Source organism: Falco peregrinus, chromosome 4 (assembly GCF_023634155.1).
Source record: "Falco peregrinus isolate bFalPer1 chromosome 4, bFalPer1.pri, whole genome shotgun sequence".
Lineage (NCBI taxonomy): Eukaryota > Metazoa > Chordata > Aves > Falconiformes > Falconidae > Falco > Falco peregrinus.
The window spans coordinates 5,572,131-5,592,024 of NC_073724.1; the positions used below are offsets into that span (position 1 = coordinate 5,572,131).

General features: G+C 42.6%; 1 protein-coding gene across 2 annotated transcripts in view; it reads left to right on the forward strand.

The window, feature by feature from the left end:
• Positions 1 to 19,521, forward strand: part of EPHA3 (EPH receptor A3) — a 231,260-nt gene extending 211,739 nt beyond the window's left edge. For both annotated transcript variants that reach the window (XM_055802903.1, XM_055802904.1), the window contains exons 15-17: positions 909 to 1,102; positions 15,336 to 15,491; positions 16,946 to 19,521. In XM_055802903.1, the coding sequence (XP_055658878.1) occupies positions 909 to 1,102; positions 15,336 to 15,491; positions 16,946 to 17,051 (456 nt within the window). In that variant the 3' untranslated portion in view covers positions 17,052 to 19,521. The remainder of the gene's footprint in view (positions 1 to 908; positions 1,103 to 15,335; positions 15,492 to 16,945) is intronic.
• Positions 19,522 to 19,894: the final 373 nt, after the last annotated feature.

Consider the following 19,894-nt stretch of genomic DNA (forward strand, 5'->3'; position numbering starts at 1 on the left):
AGTGGAATACTGTTAATAATATCACAATAAAATTAGAAACAGAAGGATTAACCTATTTATGTGCCTCTGCTTCATGGCTGCATAAACTATGGACTGTTTTCCTATTCCTGTTCTGACCCAGAATTTGATTTAACTGATCCAGGTTAAAAAAAAAAAAAAAAAAAAAAGATCACGAGAATATGGCTTTACCATTTTCTACTCTAGAATACATAGGGGTTTTATTCCCGGTGCAATATATATTGTAGGACTGCTCAAGAGGTATTATACCTTAGTCACAAGATTGTATTAAACAGGTTAATTATTTTTTTTTTTCAATCTAGACAAATGATAGATAATCTAGACAAATTTTGTCAGTCTAGAGAAATGATAAAGAAATTGGGGCTGCACTGCCTTGTAGGAAATGTACAGTTATCCTCACGGTAACTTTTAAAAATATCTTCCTGCCCTGTGAGATCACCTGCAAGATGTTCTGTCTGTCAGTTCAGGATGTCCCATGAGAGGGCAGGTCGGTTTCCTCCAAGTGCAGCGTCCACTGGAGAGCATGGGAAGCATATGTGCTGAGGGTGGTCAGAAGAGAGATTTTCCAGACCTTCGGACGCCTGGCATAGCTAAGCAAGCACCTTACTACCTGTAGCTTTTGTTTATGGATTTAGTTCAATCGAGTGTGAGTTTTGGAGATCCTTTCAAGATTCACCTTCCTCAAAGTCACATACTGTATCTGAACTCCTCTTTCTGTATGCCTAATTTACTGCCTGGTTTACTTTGCAGATAAACCAGAGGCATTGCGCAATGAGACAATTAGTGGATAAACACATTTGTTTAAACACAGAATGTCCATGTTAATGTGGTTCCCAGAACTGATAAAAACAAGTTGATTTAAGTGCCTTTAAACTTTTCTCCTTGTGCAGGTGATTAAGGCTGTCGATGAAGGGTACCGCTTGCCACCTCCCATGGACTGCCCAGCTGCCTTGTATCAGCTGATGCTGGACTGTTGGCAGAAAGACAGGAACAACAGACCCAAGTTTGAGCAGATTGTCAGCATCCTGGATAAGCTGATCCGTAATCCCAGCAGTCTGAAAATAATCACCAATGCGGCGGCAAGGTGACATATTAGATCTTACATTGCACATCAATAAATGCCTTTGATTTCTTTGTCTTCCATAAGTAGAATTTGTTTTCTTTATTCACCTGCTTCTTCAACTTTTAACTGTGGCTGTTTGTGATCTTCAAGGGTAGAGAAAGCTTCCTCACTATCCCTTTGGAAGAAGGATGATGATGATACTATTATTATTATTATTGTTGTTGTTGTTGTTATTATTATTATTGCTGCTGCTGCGGTTATTTTTATTGATGATTTCCTCTTATTTCTTCAAATTGTGTAAAGCTGTTACACCAGGGTTATTAAACCCGTTGTAAGATTGTGCAGAGGTGTGTGAGAAAAACACAGATGGCAGATTTGGCCATCATAGGATCTTCCTTTTCCTTCTGACCTTCGGTGGTGTTTTAAGCGCTTAGTGTTTCATAGGTTACAGCTAGCTGCGTTTCTAAGTATCTTTCTGAGTTGGGTCCAAATACATGTCCTACATCTTATGTTCTGCTCTGACAAGTCACCTAAACATTAATCACATGAATAATCTTTTTGCTTTCAGTAGGACTCGCAAACTTAAAAATGCACTTATGTTCCCTGTTAGATCAGTGAGTTAACTAGGAATTAATTTCCAACTCGTGTGATATTCCTAATTCCATTAAAAACGTTCATTTTTAGTCCTGGTTATTCAACACACTCTGGAACATCGCTATGATGAGATAAGAATTACCTCATGGAGACAGAGAACTGGAGAGTGTGTTGACACCTCGGGGCGTAACGAGGGTGTGGTGAAAGGATTAAGTGAATTGGTTTATATAATGCACAAAATGCCATACTCTTACTGAAGTGATGTAAATGATGTAAAATTACTTTTAGCATGAATGCTGGTGCAAAATCCTCTGTCCGCAGAGCAGGCAGAGTCAGGGAGAAATGCGCTCAGCTCCTCTGGAGCTTCAGACCCAGGTCCTGGAGGGTGTTTCAGCAGGCAAGATCAGGAGTCTGACAGGAGGCAAGCTTCCTACAGGAGCACAGCAAAACATTCCTCTCGGACCTTTACCTGGACCGCAGCACGCTGCTCCCCACAGCGATGGAACGGGAAGGCGTGGAAGGGGAACAGAGCGAAGGCAGGGAATTGCTGCATGGGTACCACAGCCTGCTGGGGGGTGACACAGACCTGGCCTCGCTGGTCCTGGCCCCCGGCACCGCGCTGCATCCTGAGCCGGAGCCTGGCCACTCTGAGTGCCTCCTGCAGCCGCTGCAGAGACCAGAAAAAGAAAGCAGAGATGAGAGGAGGAAGGCAGCCGTACTAATAGGCTTTGCTTTTAAAAATAGATAATGAAAGAAGACTGCCTGCACAGTAATTATGTTTCAATAAATTAATTGCTGAGCGTTTAACACACAGTAAACCAGCATGCTTACCAAAGCAATTATTTCTGTTACCTGCCACGTAACAGGCTGCAACAAACCCCCCAAAAAACTAAAAGTTTTGGAAAAAAACCCCAAAGTGTTTAAACCCTATCTTCTCAGCCAAGCATATTTCTTCCAAATGTCTTGCATGCCAATTTGGCAAATGATTGGTGCAAATAATGATCTTGTAGGGATATACTGCAGCAATCTGCCGAACAAGGGAGTTGGGAATCATGACTGTCATGCGTCGGTTTGGGGATTTGATTGCAGAAACCAGCGCTGCATATTTTGCATTCCAAACAGAAGCAAAATGTTCCCTGTTTACTGTCCTTCCAATTTGGGAGTTAAAACACAAAAGAGCTGAAAAAAATGTTGAACCATCATTTTCAGGTACCTGTTTGTAGCCAGTAGAAGCTGATATCCTCTAATGGAGACCAAATTCAGTGCAAGCACTGCCTGCACCAGCCGGATTGTGGGAGGGAGCACCACAGTGCAGCGTTGCTCTCCCCCCTCTCTCTCTTGCTCTCTTTGCTCCTGTTTCATTGTATGCTTTGCTGGCGTGGGCAGCAGAGGCTGCATGTCTGCACCACCAAGCTGTGCTCTCTGCTCGTGGCACAGCGGGGGGGAAGGAAGGAGGCTGCTAGCATGGTAGGGAACTCCTCACAGCTGCTTTAGGTGAGCTCTCGGTAAAATGCTCCTCGTGGCAGGTTACTGCTTTGGCTTTGATACCGAGCATGTTTCTGAGGAGGCAAATGTCAAAAGTGAGTTGATTCCCTCCTTTCCAATTACCTTTCCACTGCTCTGTCCTTGCACTCTTTGCATTCCCAAACAGTGCAGTGTCTCCCTCTCTGCAGCTTCTCACTGCCCGGTGCCAGACGGGGGTCTGGGGGTGTCTGGGTTGGGGGTATATGCTCACCAGCATGGGTGAGGCCATGCCCTTTCCCTCTGGGCAGGCATTTGTTGCAGTTCAGGTAACGTGTGATCCGTGATCTCTCCATCTCACTCTCCCCACACCGGTGTCTGCAGACCAACCCAGGCTATCCTTAAAATTGACCACGACCAAGAGATACGTATGACAACATGAAGGGTGCTGGGCAGTCCTACGCAGATTTGGAAATCTGTGCTCACTGCCATGTCACCATTGCCAAAACTGATAATCTCAAACCTCAGACCTGGCCAAGGAGCTGCAGGCAGCTCCACACCCGCAGAGCCTCAGGTCCTGCAGGGAGGCACTTGCAGTAACGTGTGCTCCTTCTGCACGGGAGCCTGTCTGCTGGAGGGGATGGAGCCTGGGCAGTCCAGCATCACCTTCCGACAGGTGACAGAGAAAAATGAGGAGCCAGACTTCAAATGGGTCTCATGTGCAGAAATATGTAACTGATAGGAAAGGCGGAGAGTCAGGGAAGCTCCTTGGGAAGGAGGCGCGCCGTCAGATCCCTGCCAGTATCCTGGTACTGTCGGCAGCCAGAGAGGGACAGTGGAGAGGGAAAAGCATCGCTGCAGAAGTAAAGCACTCTGCCACTCGGCCCTGAGGGCTCGGGGCATTACATCGGCTCAAATGACTGCTCTCAGTTGTTATTTGAGGCTGCAGTACTCCTGCAGTACCTCTCCTCATATACCTAATAAGCAATTAATCTAAATTATCGAGGTCCCAGCTCTCTTTTACCCATGCCTGTAGTGCTACTGGAAGAATGCTAAAGCTTTATGCCCACCATATGCTCGTAGGTGTTCAGAATAGACTTGGTCAGGCAAAATGTCTAACCTGCCGCTATCTGTTGCAGATGCAAAGCCTGTCTCTTCTTACAGATTTGAGAGCTGCTCTTTGTTTAAAACGGTCACAGCGCTGTCATATCCCATTTAAAAGCACATTGCTGGAGGTGCATAGGAGATCCCTGTCCTCCGGTGTGTTACTGTTAACTGACTTTAACCAAAGGATGTGCTTGACCGTACGTCTGATTTTACACCAATAGCTCATAGGAGTATGGGAGAGAAGTCAAAGCCTTCAATTCTGTATTTTCTTTTCAGTTGTCTAACCCTTCTGGCCACTCCCTGGCATCTGATAATTTCCTGGTACCCGAGGGGATGTTTTTACCCTTATTGATCATCTCTCCACAGACCATTCAACGTGCCTGTGAACATTACACTCACAAAAGGTCTTTTGTCACAGCAAATGTTTCATAATACCTTTCCTGGTGTTGTGTTTCATCTCAAATTCACAAGGAAATTCCTTTCCCATTCCTTGCAAAGTACAGGGTATGGCTGATTTCTTTCTTACCTGCCAAAATTCACTTTTTAATCAGGTGGCCACCTTGAGCTCATGCTAACAAGACCTGCACTGGTCTTGGACACATGGGTGTTTCGTGTCCTTTAGGCTGCCTGGGGTTACCGAGCTCTCTAAAGGGCTCCAGGAACAGAGCTCAGTGCACAGAAGGTTACACAAGTCATGCAGTTTTCTAAAGCATAACCTCGTGATATTTTTATTTGATTTATGTCTTGCTGTTCTTCCCTGTTTTCTGAACATGATGTTCATTTTTATAACAGAGTCCTTAGGTTGTTTGGATATCTTTAGGGTGGAAGTGAGTTCATAGTTCTTCCAGTTTTGATCAAGTGCATTGTTTTTCTTCTTGAGCTTATGATTTTTTAGTCCACTGTGTATTACTTCACATTTGTGAACATTTAATGCAGATACAAAGCAGATGGAAAGTTTTCTCGACTCAAGCAGGAGAGGCAGAATCACTTCACCCACCTGCTCGCCAGTTGGTGAAGCTGTGGCCTGAAAGGGCTTATTAGTTGTTGTTACATTTGTATGGCAAAAAAAATAACCCAGGAGTCATGCAACTGGAAATCCTTTGTGTATGCTACAAATCTTAAATGGACATTTCATTTTCTCTTTCTTTCTTTCTTTCTTTGGTTTTTTTCCACTTATTTATATTCCGGGGTGGGTGGGGTGGGTGGGGTGTGTCTTATTTATATTTCTAATTCTGATCTTTTTTGTGTCTGTGTATATGGTAACTCTCAAGTTAAAATGTATGTTATCCTTTTATTATATGAATCTTACTCCTACAAAGCCATTTTAAAAAATATATTTAAACTGTAGAGTTTAATTTAAAATATATTTAAAGCATTTCTGCCTCAAAGTGAGTTAAGCTGTTGGAGAATGGTGTGACCTTGAGGTACGAGCATTGTGATATGGGATTCAGGCAACCCAAGCATTATGGCAGCTTTCCTATAGCTGCTGTGTATGTTCACAACTGTGATGTAGGTGTGACTAAAGGCCTTAGTCTTCATGAACCTTTTATAAAACAAGAATAGGCAAATTAATCCACAACCTCTGCTGAGGAAAAAAAAAATGAGGAAAGATTGAAAAATGTTTCTAATTCCAACACATGAATTTTAGAAATTCTGAATTTCTGCCAGGTCTGCAATTGATTTCAAAACTGGCAGGGAATCTACACACACACACATACACACACACACAAGAAAACAAACCAAAACAAACCAAACAAAACCAAAAAAAACCCCAAAAACAACCCAACCTGTTTCGGTATCTGCTTTTGTTTCTGTGTAACCTTTTGGTAAAGTGAAAGTCCGTGTCAGATATCACTGCTGTTTTTTCTTTATACTGCAAGCACATAGCTAGGAGGGGAGGAAGGAATTATATTGCAAACTAGGGGAGAAAACTGGAAACCACCTGAGAATTCAGGATATTTCATTATTAACTGATCTATAACCATTTGTGTGTTTCTAGCTGTACTAATACCTTTATCTAAGTGGAAGAATTTGTCTCATATATCGAATGTAGAAAACAGCAAGCTGATTGGCTTGTAAAAAAGACCGTTATCTTACAAGTTGCTCCGAGCTAACAGCTGACAACTTTGTTGGCTTCTTTGGGTCCTCACAGAAAATGCTACCTATTTTGCATTGCAAAATGAGAGGAGGATCCAGAGGAAGGATATTTTAATGGAACATTTATCGTTCAGTATCTTTATTCTCACTTCGTATCTAACCCAAGCATCTAAGATGGATAGTCATTATCCCTTCTTACTGCTTACAGGGAGTTCTGTAAAATTGGCTGGTGATTTCTGTCCACTTATTAATAAGATTCCAGTAGTGTGGTTTCAAACACATTGTGAAACAGTTTTCGGTTTGGAAATGCAAGCCGTGGAATGTTTTGCGAAGTCTGCCGGTCCTAATTTTGTTTTGGAAAATGTCAAAATGTCACCCATTTCAAAAGCAGCTGCCTTACCGGGACTTTTAAAATGATTCTTTGGTTTAACTAACATATCTGTCGCCCTGAAAATTCAAGTTACCTTCCTCACAGGAGGATTAATTAGCAAGTTTGCCCCAAATCTTTGAAGATGAAGGTGTTACAGGCTAGCCAGCAGTCGTTAATAGGATTCAGCATCTGTTTCTTCTGGCGTGGAGCTCCCTTTAGCAGGAAATACATGGAAAAGGCAGAGCATGTTCAGCAAAGGCACCAACCTCCAGTAAGGCCATTGATTTCATAGAGGCAGAATGCAAGGCTGCCTTGCCTGCACTTTATAGACTCCTCTCTCCGAGCACTGCTGGTAGGATCAGCCAGCCAAACTGCTTTCCACTTAGTCCTTGGGTTTAAGGTGTTTTCAAAGAATTAAAAATCTACCTCTGTGTTCTTCTGTATAGAAGCTGTGGAAGCAGTTTTATTTTGTGGTTTCAAGGATTCATTGTAGTCCACTAGACTGCTCCGGAGAGTGTGATAAATGTTGCGTGTTGCAAAAAAAACCATAAAAATCTGAATAGATGTGCAGAGTGAAAAGCTGATGGAAAACAGGGGAAACAAACCAGAATTTTAAAGAAATAATGCTGCTTACCAAAATAAAAAGACATTTAAAACTCTATTTTTGCTAATTTCAAAATTAAGACCATTGTGCATGTTAATGATGCACCTTTTCTGTGCATAGACCTCAACTAAAATTTAACCTCAAATTTCTTGTTTCCTGATACCTCGTCAAGCTCAGTCAAGTTGTTCCTGACTTACAACACTGAATATGCAGCTTGCACTTACTCTTTCTGTTTCATTCAATTGTCATTCATTCATATAATGAATGACAATTAAAGTACATGGATAACACCTCTTAATTTTTTATTGAAGGCTCTGGATGGACCTGATGTTTGCAAAATGTGTGGTTGCCTCCTTGGAACTCCACTCAGAGGCCTGAGAGTGTGTATCCCATACTGTTCTAGAAATTTTGCATCTTCCATTAAATTCCAAGTTCCAGTTCCATGATGAGGAAGCAGCATGCCTGACTATGGGAATAATTATTAAAAAAAAATAAATCATCTATGAACAGTCATGTCATTTTTCTTTAATCCCCCAAATGCATCTTTTTTGCTAATTTATGACCCTATGTAATTTTATTGGGGCGGGGGAAGCATTATTGCTGGATCGTTCTGCAGCATTGGAGGTAGATTTGGTTTCAGGTTTGTTTTATGTTTTAGAAGTTCTCCATTTAAAATACGGGTTCTACCGCTATTGTTATAACTAAGGGTAGAAAAACAAGAAAGCCACTTATTTTCAGAAAAAGCATAGCTGAAATTCTTTTAATATAGTCCAGGAAATTTAGGAGGGTCAGGGTCAGCTGCTCTTTCTGATGAAAATACGAAAGTGTTTGAAATAGCGCATGAATAATTCTTCCTACATTCTTCCCTGTGATAGCAAGTTGTTGACAGCCCTACCCTGATTTTCTTGAATTTGATGCGTTGTTTGAATTATTCACTGGAGTAATTTCCTTGAGCGGCGTTTGGATGACCTGTTATTTGCGGGTAGTTGATTGCAAGCGTTCGCCGCTAAACCTGCGCTTTGTTGTCCATCCTGTGGCACTCTCCCTGGTGTGGAGGGCAATGTTTGCTTTCAAATGTCCAGAGGCATCATTTGCAATTTAAAATTTGAAGTTTGCTTCTCACAAAGTTTGTTTCCACTTAAAAACTGATGATTCAGTAGAAAGTCTCTAGTATGCTGGCTCGGTAGGATATTTATGAAAATTAAACCCAATAGGAGCAGTGAAACAGGTCAAATAAAAAATTCAGACCAATCCATTATGCAGCATAATTCAAGCCCTGTTTTTACAATAATATTTACAACAAAATGACTATTTGCGTTGGCTGAACATTTTGTTGAAAAGTTCCCTTTTTTTGCTATTCGGTCAGATGCTTGACATGTATTGCTGACCTGCTGTAATATTGCTTGTTTGCTTCTCTCTGTTAGGAACTTCCAGGCTGGAGGGCTGAAGGAGGGAGATTTCAGTTTGATCTGGAGCCTCTCAGAGAGGGCTTATGCTTTCTGGTTGTCGAGGCATTAACCACAGGGTCCGAACCTGGCCAAACGCTGCATGATGCAAGGCTACATCGAATTTTTAGCCTTGTTCAAAACCCAGCAATGATATAATCCGTGTCCTAAAATGGACTGCTCGCTCTGGAAGAATTCAAATAATGAAAGCCTACAGCGTTAGCTCTCCTTCTGAAGTCTGCTAAACATAAAATAGTGAATTTATGGAGGCGGGGGGGGGGGGGGGGGTACACGACACACAGCACACACTTAACTACAAATCACAAAGGAAAATGGGAGATTGCAGTAAATTATACTCCTTGGTGTCTAATCGTCGTTTGGGTTGTAGGAGGAATCTGGGAGCCAGACTGAGATTTTTCAGGACTTGAGTTAGCACGCTAGGGACAGAAAAGCCCAATTTCACCTGACTTTTCCAGCGGTCATTAGTACCATGCCCAGGGCAGCCATTCTTCCTTCAAAGTTAAAAGTTGTTGGGGCTCACCGTTAACAGAGACGGTAAAATACCTATTTGCAGTTTCACACGTCTACTTTGACTCTGCTGGTGAAACTCAGACAAGAATTCACGGCAGAACGAGCTGGGTGCTGTATAATTTCAAGAGCAATGCAGCCGCGTCAGCGGGTGGCCCCATCGTGAGCGTCTGCTGTTTACTGTGATTCTGAGGGATTTTGTTCTGCTGTTCTCAGCTCGATGTGCTGGGCCCTCGTTAGTGTTAATGGCAATTCTGCACTGGAGAGGCTGAGAAGAGAAACTGAGCCCTCGCCTGACGCTGCGAACGCTGTAGCAAAAGGCTGTAGAAATACACAGTGCGGCCAAATGCGAGATAAGGGGAAGCGGTGCACAGCAAATGGTAGGTGCAAAGAGCCAGAAAAGCATTTAAAGAGCTCTCTGAGGCATTTTTCTCTTCCTCTTGTAAAGAGCCTGTAGATTGTCCTAACAATAATGCCTGGTTGCCGTTAAGGGTCTGCCTCTGGGACAGCCACGAATCCCAGGCACTGGCCACATGATGTCACTTCTGTGGTTTAGAAGCACGGCTTAAAGCTGTGTGATGACAAAAAGAAACCCATTTCAGCAGCATGCTAGTATTTTTGCCTTCGGTGGTTTAGTGGTGCGAAAAAGTAAATTAAGGAGCATCCATACATTCAGGCATATGTTCTATTATCCCACCAGGATGCTAAAAAGATGTAAGCCCCTTGAAAAGCATGTTCTGATGGGCAGCTAAAGGAGCAGGGAAGACTGGAGGACATCCTATGGGGCATTGGAAATTTTTATTTGCTCATTATCCTAGAGGTAACAGTGTGGTAAGTTTTTCAGAGCTAGAAAATGAGAAGTCCGGGGTGGTGTTTAGAGAGAGGTATCATTTTGCAGCAGGCCACCAGCCTCACCTGCCCTGGTTATTTGTGCTAGTCCCCTTTATTTCTCCAGCTGTCTTTTGACTTGAAAGTGTAGTCACAACTTGCTTATTCTAAAAGTGTGCAAGTATCGTACGAAGCCCCTTGGGAAAAGCCAATGTGCCACCTTAAGAGGTGAATTGTATTTTGGGGACTAAGTTACAAATTTTGCTAAGAGTACCTTAAAAATAGGCATGAAGAGGTGGAACTCCAAAGATTCTTATCTTTAAGGTCCAGGGATAATCAAGTAAACACGATAACTCTACTTCTCCTTGGCATGTCATTAGTTTACTGGTCTCCTTTTGATAGGCACGTACACTTACGATTCTGCTTGCTGTAGAAGATAAAGCTAAAATTTGCTTTCTATGCCAGCTGCTGGTTTTTGGTTTATTTTTCTCTTGAAATAGGAGATACCCTTCTTGTTAGACTCGAATTCTGTGTTCCAGCTTGCCATAATTGTAGAGCACATAGGATTTGTGTTCAAACCAGGCCTGGCTCCCTCCTAGGAAGCAATTTCACTTTACGAAATCAGCTTATGCTTGCCTAAAATTTGCCAAAGGAAATTACTGTATGCGTTGGGGTTTTTTTAATGCTTTCCCATTTAAAAGAAACTGACTGTGGAAGGGCAAGCCCAGATTTAAAAACTGAAGGTTGGTTGTGTTGTTTGGAGGAAGGGAAAGAGAGAGGCTGCTGAGCCCGGGATCGTGTGTGCATGATAGCCCCGTGTATTTGCAGAGTACTGCCCTCCATGCAGAAGTGGCAGGACACTTTCCTTTTATTTGTCTCAGTTCCTAGATTTTACAAGTTAATCTATCCCTTTCTCTCCAGACAGCACCCAAGCAGAGGAGAGATTTTTTTTATGCTGTACCGGGAAGGGTTCTAATGACGTTTTCTGTGGTTTTTATCATTACTGTACGGTGCAGCAAAAGTTTCCTTGCGTCATGACAAAAAGCTGAGCTAACGATAACAAACTACAGTGCTCCTCCCTACTGCAGCTAACTCAAAGGTTAATTCCAACTGTTCCCATAATGGGCGCATCCAGAGAAAGCTTTAAGCAACAGGGCGTTTTGTAACTGGCAGCTTGCCATTAAAATTGTCTCTCTAACCTGAGTCTTGCTGATTATTTTTTTTTCAGGGCACCACATGTCAGTAAATACAGCTCTTAGATAGGCACACAATCAGGATCAACAGGGTAGAGTCTTTCCACGACTGTCACAAGATGACACGATGGGGTACAGCATAGTTGGTCAAAACAATAAAGACAGTTCCAAAAAAAAGAGGGGAGAGAAGAAAAGACAGAGGGAAATGTTCTGTTTCACTTCCCCTGAGCAAACATGTAATTTCCATGATTTCTTTTTAATGACTCTCTTCTGAAGCTAGTAGGTACTGATTTATGAAAAGCTGTAAAAGATCAGGTGGAACCCTGCAGGACGTCGTTTACAGCTGCATGGATTGCAACCCATCTAATTTGTCTAGTAAAGTGTGAGCTCATGGCGCACATCACCCAGACCATAAATTTCATGTTCAGACCTTCTGTCTAGGGGCTGGGTCAGGGGGAAAAAAAACCCCTTGCCGATGCATGCAGATGCTCTGAAAGCCCAGCTTTCCCTTGGCGCATGCGAGGAGACATCACAGGCTCTTTGCAGTGAGGCAAATTCCTGCTCATTGATAAACTATCCAGATGTCCTCTCTGAGGAGGAAAGTAACTAATTTTTGTTTAGAATCCTACAAGGAGAAAAATGATACTTTACAGTGCTGGTTATTCTGAGGTCACTTGCATTAAAATTAGGTCATATTTTTTGTCCTGATGATACTTTGATCCAAGTAATAAACATAAAAGCTCTTTTGGGCCACTCTAATTCCTAATCCTAGATACCTGTTCTATTTCAAGTTGTTTATACATTTTTGTTTTTCATTAGTGATTCTTGAGTCAGGCCTTGTTTTATTAGATTTAAGTTAAAAAGACATACTAGGCTGGAAAAAAAAATCTCCATGCTTTATCACTAAGAACACTTCATAAATACTCTTAATAAATGTCTTGGGATTCCAGATGCTATACCCAGAAAACTATAAATAAAAAGCATTGGCTCTTCATGGGACAAACAGTAGTCAGGGAGATGCAGGCTGTGCAGCTACCGAATAAAAGTATCTTGGGCCTGATTATCAAACCTCAGCCTTTAGCTGGAGGGCATTTAAAGCTGGGTCTCATGTAGGTGCTTAAGATCTGGTTTTAGAGAACAGTAACATGAAGTGTGCTCCATCTGCTGCCCTCAGCTCAGTCTGTGTCTCGGTGCGGCCGTGCTGTGCTTTCCCTTCTGCAGTGTTTTGGGGGCAGAGCATGTTTCTGTGGTCTTCTGGCACTTTCCTTCCCACCTGCGGCTCTTCCTGGGGTGTGAAGTCCATAGTTGGTGCCAGTGATCATGATCATTTGCAGCAGTGCCTTGTCCCAGCTGGGAGGGAGGAAGGTCATCAGGCAAAACGTGTCCCACCAGGGAGATCACTGCTCTGAGAGCTGGTGAAAACGGAGGGTCAATCTCCAGTGGTGTTATGTCCATCTGTGGGTTTGAAATGAAGATTTTAAAGCACCTAATGAGGTCTTTAATTGTGGCCTGCAATCCCAGAAGGGAGGAAGATCTTAAAAGAATTTTCTGAACCTGAAATAAATCAGCTGATGGATAACAATTGGCAAAACGTCCGCAGCAAAAGCTGCTGTTTAATATGTAGCTGATGCCAAAAGTTAGTTTGGTTTTGGTTTTTCTTTGTTTGTTGTTTCCCCCCCCCCCGCCCCCCCCCCGAGCTATATTGTTCTTTTGTCCAAAGGTGAAGGGTAAAAGTTTCAGTGTAACTGATGTGATATCTCCCAGTTCCAGTGCGAGTGAGATGTACTGCAAGAGTGCGCTATTGTAGTGCTGCTGAGCTTGATGAAACTCAATAAAGACTTGTGTTATGATTGAGAAGTTTTCCTTGGATTTTCTAGGCTCTTTATGAGCTTAAATTCACTGGTATTTAAATACGTTGTTCTCTTTGGCACCTTTACAATCTCCCCCCAGTTGTTTTTTTGTTTTGTTTTTCCAGTGCTCAGAGATGGTTTGGGATTGGGGTGAAGAAGGTGTTTTACAGCCCAAATCAATCAAAGTGACCAGTAGCTCTCACCTACCCATTACACTGCCTAATCTCTGCCTTTAAATTCCAGTGCTAGCCTAAGCACCCCTCATTTTCCCATCTTTCCATTGACAAAAGTCACTTCAGACTCCTGCACAGGTGATGTTTCACTGGAGCCACAGGGAAAAAACATTTCTGGGGCAGAAGACAGACTGTAAAGTTGCGTGATAACTGCTTTGAACATCGTCCAGTTCAGTCTGCTGTGCTCAAGAGTAGCACCATCATGGTAGCATCGCTAAGCACAGGCTTAGCTTTAAGCCTGGGATGGACACCCAGAAGGTAGTGAACTGACAGTGGAGCATGAATGTTGCTGGGTGGAGGTTAAAAAGCTCTCCCGTGTGGACATAACGTTTGTCAATGGAGGGGAAAAATGCAGAAATAGAGTTGAGGTCTCTAATAACATCTGACTAGGTGAAGAAGTTGTTTTGCTAATTAGCACTGAGAAAGGTAACTAGAATTAGATGACTTATTAGTAGTCAGGGGCTTCTCACACCTCTTAGAATAAGCCAACATGTTAGTGAGGAGGAAGAGCTGAGAACAGGTTCACCGCTCGTGGAGCTGAGTGTCTCCTCCAAGCCATTTAGCCTGGAAGACCTCGTTTGGAGAGGACAACCCCCCTGCCTGGAAATGCCTCTGTCTCTCCAGGGACTGCAGCCATAGTTCAGGAAACTGGCTGGGCCAACTTGTGTTCCAGTTCGACGGCTAAAATGAGCTGTGGTAGAGCCTGACACTAGTCACTTTATGGCAGAGCTGTCATTTATTTTTAGTCTTGATAATCTCAAGTAAGAAGTTACAGTAGGCTCCCAAGACCATGAAAACGAGAGTATTCATACCAGAGAGAACTGAATTTCTGCATCAAAGGGAGGGCAGCCATTTTTGCCATGTGTCATATGCAGAGTCAGCTGCAATATATTCCTTCTGTATAGAAAATTAAGTCTTTAATCAACATTTTGAGAATATTTTTTTCTCTATAGCTTATAGGCAGACTTTTGCCTATAGGCAGACTTATGCAGATGGAAAAGGTTTAAATGTGCAAAGAAGCATGAACGTATGTTTTGTTGGATTCATTGTGTTTGTTTTGTTTGTTCCTTACTGGTTTCTTTGTTGTTTTCCAAGTAGAGAACTTGGATGCAAATCATGTCAGTGGAGCATCCTTCAGGAGCACCAAGTTAATGTCAAAGGCAGGAGATTATTTAGTTCTCACTTCTAAATTATTCATACGATATTCTTATGGAAGTTTTAGTCTTAAAGTGAGCATCGATTTTAAATTGGGCATGGCAATTGCATTTTACACTTGGCTAAGTGTTTTTAATAGCAAACATCCTCATTTTTGCCTCTGTGTGCTGCTGCGTGCAAGTTTCATGCAGTTACATTTGTCTCACAAATTCACTTCATGTTTGATATTTAGACTTGATACAATTTTTTTAAAGCCACTGGTGTCTTTATTATTAGTGCTTCTAACTTATGAAGGAACATTTAGGATTTGCCAGTGGACTTCAATACTCGGGATAGCTGATATGTGTAAATTCCACCAACAGGCTCAGCTTGGAGACTAGAACGTGCATCATTTGTGTGTTGTTTGGGACTAGGTGAATCACATAAATATAATCTAAATGAGGCTTGGGTTTGCTAATGTTTCACACCTTAAATTGTAAGGTAACAGCACACTAAATGAGTTAGTGATGCTTCCGTGATTTAAACGTGGGCATGAGAAGCTGGTGCTCTTAAGCAAGATGGTTACATGGCGTTCGTTAGAGCTGCCAGTGTGCGTGTGTGCAGTGGCCGCAGCAGCAGAGAGCATCCACAGGCGAACAGAAAAGCCCCGTCTAGCCTGGAAGCTTCTACAATGCCAACACTAAGTTTAGCATAAATAAATCCATACCAAATAAATCAGTACATCTCCCTGCTCCCTAACTTTCAGCACATTCTTTTCATTCTTTTTTTTTTTTTTTATTTTTATTTCAGGCCATCAAACCTTCTCCTGGACCAAAGTAACATTGACATTTCAGCCTTCCGCACAACAGGTGACTGGCTCAATGGTTTTCGGACAGGACAGTGCAAGGAGATTTTCACAGGCGTGGAGTACAGCTCCTGTGATACAATAGCCAAGATTTCTACAGAGTAAGTTTGAATTGACTACAGCTCTTCGTCATTAGTTGTGGCTAGAGGTACACGTTTAAACATAAGCATGAGAATAGCGTTTTTATATGGAGTTTCTGGTTTTTAGCTAAAATATTCTTGCATTAAAAGAGACAAACTTAAATATTTGTTGCAGCTGCAATACACGTGCAAAACCTAGGTGCTCTGGTGACTGTGTGAAGGCCACAGTCCCGTAGCTTTTTCTTGCTAATAACAAGGAAATTCCAAATTTCTTCTGACACAGTAGCACCGTGCATCATCTGGTACACCAGCATCGCTTTCTTTCACTCACAGTTTAGGAGTTTTTCTGTTGATTCTTTATATTTTGCCTTTTATATGGTGGTTTCCCCACAGCTGGCGCACGTGCCGATTTTTTCCTTTATTGCCAATCCCATATTTTATCAAACCAGGGGAGACAGAGCCAGATCGTTGTAGCTGCTTTCCTCCTACATGATAATGATTGTTGAGGGGCTGAACTGCCTCCTGCCTCCAGTTTTGACATTTAAATTAAATTAAGTAAAAACCACTAAACTTGGAAGTTTATGACTCGCAAGTGTATTACGTTCTAACACAGTCCGTCTTTGTTCTAGTGATAAGGAAGAGGAGGATAATCTTTTCTTTGCACCTGGAAAGGCAGCAAATACAGTTAGGAACTTATAGCCAAAGGGAATGGTGGTTCCCTGTTGGGCTAGCCAAACACATGACAAGCTACCAAGAAGTAAGCAGCAGCTGCGATACTGACAATTAAACACATCAATGCCGTTAATTAGTGTATTATTGCAACTATAAAAAGGCTGCTAATGGCTTTTTATAACAATTACCCTTTGGGGACAGTGCAGCAGTCCTCTAGGAATGCCCAATTTCCTGTGAGCCACTGGTTAATTAGCCCTTTACCCGCGTTACACCACTTCTGTGTTGCAGGGAACAAAGGAACCGGAGGAGAACTGGGGGAGGAGCGGGGTGGGTGCGGGCAGCTTGGCCGTGTAGCCACTACTCTCAGTGCACCAGGGTTCAGGTGCCCATTCAGGGGGATCAGCCCCTCGGAGGGGCTGTCAGCACTGCAGGAAAGGCCATCAGGCCGGTAGGGGGTGGGGGGCTAGAGAGGCTCACATTCGCTGCTGGCCCAGGAGTGAGCCCCTGGCCCCTAAAGCCCAGTGCACGTACGGCCGGAGAACACTGTTGCGTTGTCTTTTCTTCCAGGTAAGCAAACACAACGAGGCTCCAGGAGTTTTTACTCTCTTTTGTGGCCTCTTGCTGTTTTCGTACAGCAGTGCTCAGCACTTTTCCTGCTGGCTGGTGTTCCAGCGGTATCACTGTACCTGGAGGCTCCTCCAGTGCAACATTAGAAGATGAGCCAGTTGATTTGCTCACATCAGTGCTGGGAAACACAGAGACAGTATGCTTGCTCACCCCATGCCTCTTCTCTTTTTTTCCAGTGACATGAAGAAAGTTGGCGTTACAGTTGTGGGGCCTCAAAAGAAGATTGTTAGCAGTATCAAAGCTCTAGAAACTCATACAAAGAACAGCCCTGTTCCTGTGTAAGGTACCAAAATGATGTTGCTCAGGAGAGAGAAAAAGAGAAAAGTTGCGTCACAGGTCAAAAGTGATGGCTGATAAACGGCAGAATTTAAAGGAGCTCTTTGCAACAGTTGGGAAACATAGTGGTTGAAATTCTGAACCCACTAAGACACTCAAATATTGAGTATAAATGCCTTAAAAATAGGAGCGAACTTGTTTTCTATCTGTTAATCCTAAAGGGTGGGTGCTCTTGACTGACTGTTAACGCAGATAGTAAATTTCAAAGGAAAAAAAAAAAAAGGTAAAAAATCCTTCCAAGTAAAAACCAGTGATACTAAAACCTAGAGCCATTTGAATATTAAGTGACTGAATAACACAGAAAACCCATGGACATAAAAGCTGCGTATTTGATCTATACAGCAAACAAGAAGAAAGAAAGACTTGCAGTATTTTTATACAGAAGAGATCTGTAACAGGTATTTTATTTCTTTAAAAGCAAGGGAAATAGAGGACTATACCTCACAACCTGTCTGGCCATATTTACTATAATGTCGTTGTAACATGCTATTTCAGCTTCAGAAAGGAACACAGAAATTAAGTTTGTAGTGACTTTGAGTTAGCTGACAAAAGATTTTTGCCATTATGTTAGCTTCCCTAATTGTCTTCATTTAAGTAGAAACAAGTCTTATTTTTAGAAGACTTATTTATTTCTTTTTTTTTTCCCATTATTGTTTATATTTATGCTTAAATACCTTAACCTGGCTGTATTATTGCCAAGTGCCAAATATTATCAAAACTTCATTGGTTCAACCTGAGAAATTGTCTGAGGGTCAATTACTAGACGATTTTATACTCGTAACATCGTGTAAGAAATACAGAAGGAAAGAAAGATGGTCTTTTTCCAGCTCTGACACTACAAAAAGCATCTGGACTCGTTGAGATTCCTTCCATTTGCTGTGAGTGGTATTTTAAGCTGGCCCTGAGTTTTGGCAGAGGTGCGTGGGTATCTAGATCAGTATCTGCCCTGGGCCAGCACATCAGTCTCATGTACTTCCCGAAGGCCTGCTTTGCTGTCAAAATCAGGATCACTGGTCTCAGGTGGCGTTCAGGTGGGAGATTTGCCTAGCAAACATTTAAAAAAAAAAAAAAAAGAGTCAGGGTTGCATCCTGCATTGACTGAGGATGCTCTTTGGGTTCACTGGGGAGCGGTCCATGCCTGGCTGTGGTCTGGCCGGCTCTGCTCCCGCTGGTGGGAGCTGGGAGGTGCAGGACCCTGTGGGCAGCTGCAGGTCCTTGCGCTGATATATGGTCACTTGCAGCCAAGGATAAGTAGTTTAAAAGGATGATTTTTTAAGCTGTGAAATGGGGCTTTAGTATGTAATTTTACCTAAGTCTGAGATAGAAGAGCTCTGTCCAGGTGGTGACCTCCTGCAGGGGACTCGAGTTTTTGGCACAGGTTCCTTATGGCACCTGTTCCTTGAAAGAAAGCAGAGAGGAGCTGATCTTTAGGAGAGTGGTCACATTTCCCAGGGGAAACAGGAGCCTGGAAGGTAGAATTTGGGAGCCCCCTCATCTTCAGCATCTTTCCAATAACCAACTCTTAAGCCGTTGCTCTGGAGCACGTCAGCCCCGGTTCTGAGCAGACACAACTTGCTCTGAAAACAAGTGGTTTGCTTGCGCTATGTACCGGTGAGCTTCTGAAGGCTCTAGAGGTGATGCCAGGCACGCAGACATCAGGCTTTGGGTGCTAGTGGAAACCACTCTGACTCCCAACCTGCCATGCTGGCATCGAACCCTGATTCTGATGGATAAAAGGGAATCCCTCAAAGTCCCAGACTGCGTGGGAGGCAGGTGACTTTATGGCACACTGCCTTTCGCTGGGTGTGCAAAAGCAGGTAGAACTACTTGTGCTTTCTTTCTTGTATTTGGATTTATGAAGCTCCTTGTAGCGTAGGGCACGTAAGGGAAGAATCAGGTCCTAAGATTTGTGTGGCTGAATCGGCTTTTAAATTGTTCTTTATGGGTCCAGGAATTATATTTATCACGCATTGCTAAATAGAAGCAGAATTAGAGACTTTCATGAGTGCTGGCAGTGAGCATGCTGTAAAGGACTGGATTTGAAACACACTCACAGGGTAGTAATTAGTAATATTTTCTGAAAGAAAAATGAATGCGTTTTAAAGTAAGTTGAAATAAAAAAGTAAAAATGGAAGAAAATGAGAACAAAGCGAGAACAAAGCACTTAAGATGTAAAGAAAACTTCTCTTTATCTGCCACAATCTCTCGTGAAAAGCAGCATGCTGAATAGAAAAGCTGTGTTTTCCGTTGCTCTTGGTTCGTTCAGAATCTTTTCTTCAGTTTGAGATTCCTCTAAATCAGACGTTGTTAGTGAACGTAAGTCACCAAAATCCATCTGCAGACATTAGCTGTGTGGGGACGGCTTTTTATAACATATTCCTCGTGACATTTCTCTTCAGCTTCATCCTGCTGCTGGAGCGTAGGGGCGAGGGGCTGGGGTGGGGGGAAGACATCGGTGAAATGCTTCTGAAAACACAGAACCAGTTCGTAGAGTTTTAGATGATGACTGAAAACTTTGCACCAACCACCCTCAATTTTCTCTTAGTATCCTGTCATGTTCCTTGCCCACTGTTTGAGCATGCTCAGCCTAACAGATTAAATCTCACTGACGCTTGGGGAAAAAAAAAAAAAAAAAGAAAAAAAAAAAGAAACTCGATTTTGCTTTTCTTTGCTATTGATTTTGCTTTTCTTTGCTATTAGGAATATAGGAATTTAAAAATAAGTTTAGTTTTCTCTCGCTGTCAAAAGTTGATTTGTACTGTAAGTGGCCTCTGTTGCAAGCATCCTAT